The 10,325-nt window shown below is 44.6% G+C and overlaps 1 protein-coding gene across 1 annotated transcript; it reads right to left on the bottom strand.

Moving 5' to 3' along the window:
* Positions 1-4,673: 4,673 nt before the first annotated feature.
* Positions 4,674-5,789, bottom strand: KCNJ1 (potassium inwardly-rectifying channel, subfamily J, member 1). The gene has a single exon (XM_010160440.1). The coding sequence runs from the start codon at positions 5,787-5,789 to the stop codon at positions 4,674-4,676; it is 1,116 nt and encodes a 371-aa protein (XP_010158742.1).
* Positions 5,790-10,325: the final 4,536 nt, after the last annotated feature.

Consider the following 10,325-nt stretch of genomic DNA (forward strand, 5'->3'; position numbering starts at 1 on the left):
TGGTGTGCCCCATCCCCACCTCCTCTGGGCAACCTGTCCCAGTGCCTCCCCACCCTCTCCAGGAAGAACTTCTTCCTGATATCCAATCTAAACCTCCCTGATTTCAATTTGTACCCGTTAGCCCTTGTCCTGTCACTACAGGCCCTTGTAAAAAGTCCTCTCCCAGCACCCTTGTAGGCCCCTTCAGGTACTGGACTTGGCTTCAGGAAAAGTATTGTGTATGCCCACAGCCATGGAGGGAGGGCTAAAGCCTTCCTCACTCCTGTTCCCGTGACACCCTCACAGGGCTACAGGTGATTTAGGGGCAGTGACGGCGGAGTCTGAGGTTCCCTAGGCTGCAGCAAGGAGCTGTAGGCACAGATTTCCCAGAGGATTTCAGCCGTGCTCGGCTTCCCCCATCCCTGCCACAGCAGGGGATCCGCTCGCATTCCTTGTGTTGTGCTGTGGTTCCTCCCCGCTGGTGTGAGGAGCAGGAATTGGGCCAGCACCATGACAGTTCAAGGCAGGGGTGAATCGAAGGGGGCAAAATAAAAGGGAAGGGGAAATAAAGGCTCTTCCCAGCTGAATGTGCATGTGTCTAACCACATCAGTTTGCTGCCTGGGGAGAGGGAAGAGGATACGGCACCTCAGCTGCTCTCGCTTGTGTCGGGGCTTTGCACGCTGCTGACTTGTTTATGGGGGACTAGTTGAGTTTACAAGGAAGCGTGTGCACGCAGAAGTTACCCAGGCAGTTGCTGGGGGCTAGTGAGCAGCAGTCTGCCACATTCCAGCAATGCACGTCAGTGTGAGCATCTGAACAGTTTGCCAGGGTTTGTTTTATTATTGTTATTGTTTTTTAGGGGTCTCTTTTTCACTAGTTACTACCAGAGGGTGTGTGGAGACAGCTAACTAGCACATGTCAGTTTACTAAAAGCAGTTATTTTAATTCATGGCCCTTTCTCCAGCAGTCAGCAGGATGCCTTATTCATTTGCCAGCAGGAGGGTAAATCTATTTCAAAATGATTGAAATATTATGCACAGCTTGAACGAATGTTTAAAATAAATACAGTAGAAGAAACATGTTGTTTATGAAATGAGAAGATAAATTAAGTTTGGTGCAGACACATTATTCCCAAGCCTAGCTGCTGGGCTAGCTCTTGCACAGCTAAATCCTTCAGGCCTTCAACCAGCAAGGAAGTTCATTGTCTGTGTTCTCCGGGAGAGACAGGACTTTCTCTTCAGGCCGTTGCTTTGTGTTGACCGGGCTGTCGGTCTCCGTAGCGTGTTCCGCTTTGTGGAAAGGACTACTTGGTGCTGCAACGGTGTGGGCAGACTGGATGGACACAGAGGGAGAGGAGAACAGTAAGACTTGAAAAAAGTGCTGTGGAGGTGTAAAAATGCAAGTGTCACGGGTAAAGAAGCCAGCCTTTGTTTTCCAGTATCGGCTCTGTGGTTCGCTCCAGCCACTTCTGCTCAGCAAGATTAAATTTATTTTCATCTTCTTAACTGAACTTTCTTTTAATGGCAGTAGGGGTGACAGCCCCCAAAATAGATTTCCTCTGGAGTCTGTCCTGCGTGGCACTGTGTGCGGCATGTCTGCCGATAACCCTTTTTCCCTGCCCTGGGCCTTTATCTCTGTGCTGACAAACAGCTCTCTCTGGACAGAAAGAGGAAATTCCACTCACGCTTCCCGCGCTGCTGGGTTTGGGCTGCTGAGCTCTATCTCCTGCTTGGTGCACCGCTGGCAGGCGTTTCCTGGAGTGACAATCAGCAGGAGCCTCAAGGGCGGAGGGTTTCATTCCTAGATTCTCACTTAGGTCCCAGTATGATCCCCTTCTACGTAAGCTTGACAGCCCAGCCATGGCCCTGTTGACTTTGGTACATCCCCCTCTTCTGTTCTTGCCAGTCCCCTCTAACACCAAACCACGCAGGAGGATACAATCCCTTTCCCTTAGTGCAGGCAGCACAGCTATCGACGTGGGACCGTTAGAAGAGACTGAGCAAGAGGGAATCACCCTTGCAGTGAGTCCAAGTAGCTTCTGTTTGGGTTGTGGTAGTGCTTAATACATGGAATAACTCCTCCTCACACTTGTGCTGTAGAGGTAAGAGGTTAGAAAGGTTGGGTTGTGAACATCCAAGCTTACGATTTTGAGACGGTTTTCCAAGGGCAGTGCCTGAAAGTGCGTTGTTAAGGGACCCTTTAAACTTTGGGGGATGCACACCCTGTCTTAGACAGGCCCTGGAGTGAATTGATTACCTTTTCCCCCCCCATTAGTGCTAACATCCCAAACCAGCTTTACTTAAAGCAGGAATCTTTACTGTCTCCTCACTGCATGCTGGATTTGACCTTTTACATGGATTTCCTACTGACTTGCCTTTTTTTTTTTTTGTACATTGAAGATTATCTCTCTGTTTCTATTAAGGGCATCTTCGTGCACGTCTACTCCCAGGGGTAAGAGGTGTAATTTGTAAGCCTTGAGTACTGACAGTACCACTTTCTAGGGAAATTACACACAGGGCACTGCACAGGAAGCCTGTCAAGGAAATGTAGCCGCAACCATGGGAGGACTGAGCAGCACAGTAGCCTTTTGGTTCAGAGAAACCTGGGACCCTTCAGGCTTCATTTCACTTCCCTGCTCCCTCCTAGGTTTCTGTGGATGGCCACCAATCATGTGCTGTTTGTGCCTTGGTGTGCCATTCAGAGCAGAGGAGGATAAAACTGTCCTTCCAAGCAATCTGAGATGTAGTAATGGCTGGAGGGGCTCAGATACTGTGGCAGTGGGACTGTAAACATGTTTTTTACAGCTGACGGTGTTATTTGGCAAGGTTAAAACAATATACTTAAAATATTGGGCAATATCTGTGAATTACCTTGGAGGTTTTGGCTGGCGGTTCCAGCATCCCATAGTTCTAGCCATAGTGCAGCCATTTTTGGTAATTCTGATGTGTGATGAGAGCAGAACTTTCTGTGCTGACCTTGCCATCTAGAAGCGAAGGAGGGTGTAACAGTGGTGCATTGAAGAGAGGAAAGACTGAGAAAGTTAAGAATTGGCTTTTAAAGTGCTTTAGTGACGTACTTGGTCATAACATTGTTCTTCGTACAGCGTAAGTACTTTGTCCCGTGTTACAGATGGCAAATCTGAGATACATACTACAGTGATTTGTTCCAAACCAGTGTAGGAGTTGATACTACACTGAGACTGAGACCTGAACACCCCTGGTTCCCAGAGTTTGATTTCCATACTCACACTATGGTCATTTGCCAAATAACTTTGTCTTGTCATCGTTTGACCTGTTTAATTCTCCCCTTCTTTTAAATCAGCTCAGTCCAGCAGCTTTTAAAAAGATTCTTCCATTTTACCACAGCACTGAAAAAAAGATGAGCTGGATTATGTCACTGGGAAGAGTTCCCAAGAATGCTCTTTGGTCTGCCACTTGAACACTCAGCGAAAGAACTACTTGGGGGGGGAAAAAAAAAAAAAGGCTGCGAGGAAGTGGAAATTCACCAAAAACCTATTGGAGCTTCTTGCTGCATCTGAAACTTAAATGTCAAAAATCATACCTGGAAAACGTTCACCACTACTTAGCTACTACTGAGCCGAACGTGCTTCCTGTAGGGATGCACGTTTTGCCGTGGTGAGACGAACGGTTTGGAAGGCTGATGGTGGTGGGAGGCTCCTATGCTGTGTTTTTGTTTTAACAAGACCTTCATGCTTCAAAGGAAAAAATAATCTGTGTTTGCATTGTGGATTTTTTTGACGGATACATCTAGAGCTGGGAATTTCCTCTCTTCTCCCAGTGGATTGTTTTTCTGCCAGGTGTGAAGCAATGTGGTGTTCATCTCCTTGCTGTGGTTCACCTTCTTGTCTTCAGATGTTTCCTAATTTCACAGTTAGCCAGCTCCTGGGGAAATGGAGAGAGGAATATCTGGAGGGTCAGACAGGAATAAACTGCAGAATTCCTCTTCTCCCATAGTGAGCCTCTGCTTCTCCTTGTGTTTTTCATTTTTCATTTCCATTTGACTATTTTTCCCCAAAAGGAATCAAAGGCTTTCCCAGGAGACAAGTTACAGATGCAGCGGCATGGCCCAAGCTTTGTTTTTTGTAGCTTCCTAATCATGTACCATCCCTTAATGCACCATTTCTGTAGGTGTACCAGACTTAAAGAAGTAATTGTTTCAAAATGTTCAAAAGTGCTCAAGTGTTGCAGAGCCAGAGAGTCTGCTTTCACAGAGGACTTTGGCAACCAGAAACATACATCTCTTTTTGAGGTTTTTGGCTCCTAAGTCCCTTAGGTTTCTTAGCTTTGCCTTCTCTCCCCTTTTGCATGTTCTCATTCCAACAGCTGTGTGTCTTTAGCATGTCCTAAAGCTTCTCTCCATCTTTTCAGACTCTTTAACAGACTTGCGTGCCTCTGGGAACTTAAGTGAGTTGAACATTCCAACGTAGCAGCTTCATAAAATGTCCCACAGGTATAAAAATATAAATTCTATGAAATATTTATATAGCGTAGTTAAATAGTGTTCTGGAGATCACTGGTATTCTGTCCCTCTTTGATTTGAGGCTTTTTGAGAAGATAAATGTTGCTTTAGAGTAAAAAGAAACCTGCGTTTCTCTCTTGTTTTACTAAGTTATTAATCCTCTCAAGTTCGAATTAGTTATGAAAAGAAGATACAGTCCCATGAATATCTGGAACTACATTTTTGTGTCACTGGTTTCACTAACTTCTGACAAGACAAACCCAGGATTGTCGTAACCTTTCTTCTCTTTGGCTTTAGCTTCTTTCTCATTGTGGAGGCAGAAGGCACAGTGGGGAGTGTCCACAGCCACTGTCTTGCTGAAGTTCTGGAAGTCCACTCTGTATTTCCCTTCTTTGGTCTTGGACACAATGGGAGCAAAGCGATAGCCCCAGAGCACCTCTTCTGGGATGTAGGATGTCCTCACTTGGCAGGTAGCGCTGGTGGCTTCAACAGTGCCATCCAAAAACACCACCAGTTCAAAATCTTGCTGCAGAATGGTTTCTGCGGCCATGTGGAAGAACGGGCTGTTCTTGTCTATGATGTGATAAATGGTTAAGGGGGAAATGAAGAAGAGATTCTCATTGCCAGCATCAACTACAAATTCGATGTTGACCTGGTCCAAAATGATTGTCTCTCCTTCTGGGGTGATGGTGGTCTTCAGAAGCTTCCCGTAGATGTGACTGCCAATCAGCAGGCTCTTCCTGAGGTTTGCCACCCGAATAAGGAGGCAGAGCTTCCCACCACGCTTGCTGATGACAGCGTTCTTGCTGAAGGTGATGGTCTTAGCCCGGTTTTTGGACCTTGATATCTTGGCCAAGATGGCACCACACATAAAAGAATTGATGATTACCCCCAGGATGGACTGGAAGATGAGCAGGAAAATGGCTGTGGCACATTGTTCTGTGACACATCTGAAGCCATAGCCGATGGTTACCTGGGTCTCCAGGGAGAAGAGGAAAGCTGAAGTCAGGCCATTGATATTCTCCACACAGGGTGTGTGATTTATGGAAGGATTGAATTCTGGGAGATCTTTGTGTATGTACGCCACCACATACCAGAGCAGACCAAACAGAAACCAGCTGCCTAAGAAGGCTGAAATGAAGATCGTCATTTTGTATCTCCATCTGAGGTCCAGGATAGTTGTCCATATATCAATCAAAAAGACAAACCTTGACTGTTTGACATTGCCAAACTCTATGTTACACCTTCCATCTTTAGAGACAAGCCTTGCCTTTCGCCGGCTACGTTCTCTGATGTGGCTGGTAAAGCGTTTCCGGAGGTAGTTGAACATTCCCTCTGCTGATGGTGTTCTGAAGGGTAAGAAATAATAAACATCATGGGTAACACAGGTTTCATTATACCTGAGGGCAAGAAGTAAATTCTGACAAAGTCTCAAGGCAGTTGTTTAGGAAAAAGTTATATAATTTACATATTTTCCCTCAGCTGGTGGGGAAAAGTTCCAGTAAGTGTACGAGGAAACTAAGTTTCTTGCCTAAGGAGCATTCCAGAAAAAACAAACAAAACAACCCAAAAAACCCACCACATTTTGGCTTGCTCAGTAAACTTCAAATCAGTCAACTGTTAATAGTGTCCTCTGCTGAGCTGAGTGAGTGGAGGCATGAGTGAAGCAGGTGACTTCGTTGTGGATGTAATGTGGGAAAACTGGTGGGGCGTGGCTGGGTTTTGAGGAGGTCTTTCTGCCTTTAGAGAAGATGAAGTGGGGCTTTTCTACATAAAAAGTGTGTGTAGACATGAGATGTGATGTGGCTAGTGAATTTAGGAAGAAATGAGAGGAGATGCAGAAGGCATAATTAAGTCAGATATGCAGCTATTTTTAGCACAGTTATAGATTGGGTTTGGAGGTGTGAATTTCAAACTCTGAAGTCACAAAAGCATCTCAGATAGGACTTTTAGGTGAGAATAAAAGATTAAATTCCAGTAGCAGGAGAATTTGGATGTTTACTCACCACAAAGGTAATGCTAAGACTAAAGGATGAGATTCAGAAATACATTCTTAAAGGAAAGTGTAGCCCTGTGTCCCCTTTAATTTTGGCCATGTTAACGAGGGACCCAGGAAATAATTAACTGATGGAGAAAATACTACAGATGTGTTCAGACTGGAGTTTGGATCAACCTACATTTGGAAAATTTCCAGTCTTGGAGTTACTCAGATATGCAGGTGTCGGGAGAAGTAGATTCACTGTAGAGTTAGGCATTGCCCACTCTGACAGAAAAATCTAGGATCCAGTTTTGACCCAAGCCTTAGGAATACTTCTTAGAAGAAATAATTGATTTCAGAGTTGTTCACCCCTTGAGCATAAAATGTGTTTTCTTGCCAGAGAGATTGTGCTTGATTAGTGCACGGTGCTAACACATCCTGAAAGTGTACCCCTGTGTGCCTATTTATTTAGCTTTTGCTCAACAAAACTATTCTCATGTAGCCAAATTTAACTGTGTACTGTAATCACATTTCTTGGGAAGGGAGGGAGGGGAGGAGAATGTTTCAGCTTAAAACCAACTGACATAAATTAAGAACTTGAGAGGAAAATATTCTCGCTGACGACTCGCACAAAGGGTAGCCTGAGTTTACTGTGTCTCTAAGGCCGCGGTGTCCCCAGCCACAGACACCTGAATGTTTTGGGGACCTGCTGCTGCTGTGGATGATGTTTTCTTTAGATGCACCTGGGCTTGCAGAGATCAGGGGTTGCTGGTGGCTTTGTAATTGTGTGCTACTGTTGTTTTGCTGCTGCATTACCCTTCCCAATAGAAGGTGATATTAAAACAACCTTTAGGAGTGATGTTTTTAGAGGTGAGCTAAAGATGCTACAACACTTACCTGAAACTCTGCATTATATCACTCACCCACCCAGGGTTCCCTTTTAGGTAGGAGCAAAATGCCTAGCCACAAACTGAGGTCAAATGGACTGCCCAAATTTTGCCTGTGTATAAGTACCAGATGCAAGAGTTGGTTAGCTCCCTAATTCCATACATCTAGAATGGGGATACTCCAAAGTTATGTAGTGGATTAGATGTACTGATGTGAGCTATTTAGTATGGAATTAGTCTCATTTAACTTCAGCCATTTGTGTTAGCTAATTGCCTATGCCAGTTGTACAGCTGACTCCAAACTGACAGGAAAAGGGCCATATGTAGCCTCCGAGGGTCCACTTTTCAACACAATTGTTTTATGAAGGGACACGCTGCTGTTGGGTAAAGCCTCTCTCCTTCGCTCTGTAGGCATCTAGATCAACAGAGAGAAGCTGCCTAAAGATTTAGTTGGCTAAATCGGAAATCCTTCCATTAGACCTTGTTACGGGGGCCAGAGAAAACCTTTAGATATGATAATCAGAAGCAAAGAGAAAATACTAAATTATCAGTGATGGAGCCTAAGTACAAATTAATTACATTTTGTAAAGCCAGAAGTTAATTTTATTTTTTAATGTCCTTGTTTGTATCAACAACCCAGCAAATGACTACCTCATACAGTTCTGCACTTAGACTGAAATTACCTTTCTGCTTTGCTCATTAAAATTAGAATGAAAAAAACTAAGGTCACTTTTGTTGTAAGGTAGCTTTTGGCCATTTTAAACTTTTGCTGTTGAATTTATTGGTGGCGAACATAGCCGACAGAGGTTAAACTTTAAGCACATACATGTGGAAGGGGGAGAATGAGGTCACTTTCTAAACACTCAAAGTTTCATTTTCCTGACTCAGTTTTAATATGTTCGTGCTGATGCATAGTTTGAACTAAAATAAAATATTCACGTCCTACAAGCTGTTAAGAGAAGTTCTCCGGTATTTAAGTTCTAACACCCCTACAGCACAAAAACATGCGGCTTCAGCCATCACCGCCGTTCACTTTGTCCTTTTCCACAGCAGTGTGGGCACTGACTGTCATTACCAGAGCAGTGGGTGAAATGCCAGGATGCCTCACCCTGTCCATCATACGCTGCGTGCGTGTACCTTTGGTGTAGGTGAGCTCCAGCAGATGTGCTCCTAGTCCTTGTGAATAGACGGGAGAGGGATGAATCCAAAGAAAACTTCTGGGGTTTAATCTACCCATCTTCTCATTCTAAGGGTCGTGAGAAATTGCTATGATAAATCTCGTAGGTCTGATTCCGCCTCCACTGGCAACTCTTGCAAATTTGACCGTGGGTCTAGACATACCATTCAACAGATCCTAATCGCAGAAGAGATGAGAGCAAGCTAATTGGCATGGTCATCAGACCAGAACCTTGAGAACAGCTCCCTGACCTTACCCTTCTTTTCCTGCGTCTTTAAATCTCACATGCCCTCTTCAGGGGCTGTTTTACTAGCCCTGCTTAAGCTACCCCCAAGTAGATCAAAGAAGCAGAAGAATTACACCCTTCTTCAGGCAGGATGACAAAGGAATTCTCCCTTCAACAAATCTTTCTTGCTCCCACACACGACTGAAGTGTGCTGATTTGCTTCAGAAGGAGGAAAATTCACTCCTGCATAGGCACGCTGTGAGTATGTCACAGGCTGTCTAGAGGAGATTATATAAAGCGACTTATATAATAGAGCACTTAAAGTCCTTTCAGTTTAAATCAGTGAAGGCAACCCAGCTATGTCTTAGCTAATCCTTACCGGGATTTGTTTCCTGTTGGGCCCAAATAAACACAGGACTGCTGTCTGTCTTGCATGTGAAGCTCTGTGTCGCAGGAGTTAGCAAAGTTGCTGCTGTCCCCCGGCATAATATGTTTATAGCAGGTGTGCTGCTTTGCCTGTATTCTTAAACAGTGGGACATTTGCCAATAAAACTACTCAATGAATAAAGATGACACGTCAAGGTTAGCCATGGAGCTTCCACTTCTCTGTTCCCATCTCGTATTTCACAGCGATCACTAGAGTAAGCAGAAACTTTTAGGAAAGATCAGGAATTTGAGAATGGAAATCTAACTGATCTGTGAGTCCCTCCAACCAGAATATTTGATAAGTGCCCAGGAAGCTGGTTGTTAACAGATTCATTCCTGCATCTTCCTTTCTCTGCACCCCTGCAAGTAGGTACCAACGATCATTACGGCTCCTGATGGCTTCGTACCGGCTGGAGCTCCTCTGCTCGCTCAGAAGCGTAATTGAGCACTTCTCTTTGCTCTGACTTGCTTTCAAATGGTTGGTTTTGAAAAATTCTGAATGTGGTGGGTAATGACCAGGCGCTTTAATTGTTCTTTGGGTAAGTCCTCTGAGCAACGCCGTATGCGGAGCACATTAATCCAGGGAAATGGCTTTAATCCCAGCCACGTGTGGCACTTGAGGAGATCAGTGGGTGAAGGAAGGTGTTCAACATTTGATGGGGGCCTGACAAGAACCAAGTTGTGTCACCTGCTATTTCACTGAAGTTCTGATATCCGTGGCTTCACACGCACTTCTTCCCTCCCAGCAACGGATGTATGAGCCAAGTTGGTGGAACCAGATCATTAGTAGGAGACAGCATAAATGAAAAGCAGCCCACTGAATGCTCAGCTTTTGTTAGAAATACATCTTTGTTAGGGATTCAGATGAAGTTCTAAGACGCTTAGGTAGAACAAAGGGGGATACAGAGTTAAAGGATTATTTTCTTCAGCCCTGTTCATGTCTTTTCAAAACTCATCTCTTCTTCCAGTTCTTTCTGTGTTTTTCTTTTTGTTGAACTTTCTCTGAACAAAGTATGTGAAATACCCAATTCCTAATACCTTACAAAATCCCTTTTTATTAGGAAAGCGAACTATAACACTGTCTCGTGGCATATTATCTGCTGGCTGCTTTATTACCGAGGCCTTTGGAGAGTATAGCTCATTTGCCCTTCACTAGCTTCCCTGGGTAGAGC

Source organism: Eurypyga helias, unplaced genomic scaffold, assembly GCF_000690775.1.
Source record: "Eurypyga helias isolate BGI_N326 unplaced genomic scaffold, ASM69077v1 scaffold22901, whole genome shotgun sequence".
In the NCBI taxonomy this organism is placed as follows: domain Eukaryota; kingdom Metazoa; phylum Chordata; class Aves; order Eurypygiformes; family Eurypygidae; genus Eurypyga; species Eurypyga helias.

Excerpts from the sequence above, each read along its gene's own strand:
- KCNJ1 (XM_010160440.1), bottom strand. The coding sequence starts at position 5,789 with ATGTTCAACTACCTCCGGAAACGCTTTACCAGCCACATCAGAGAACGT.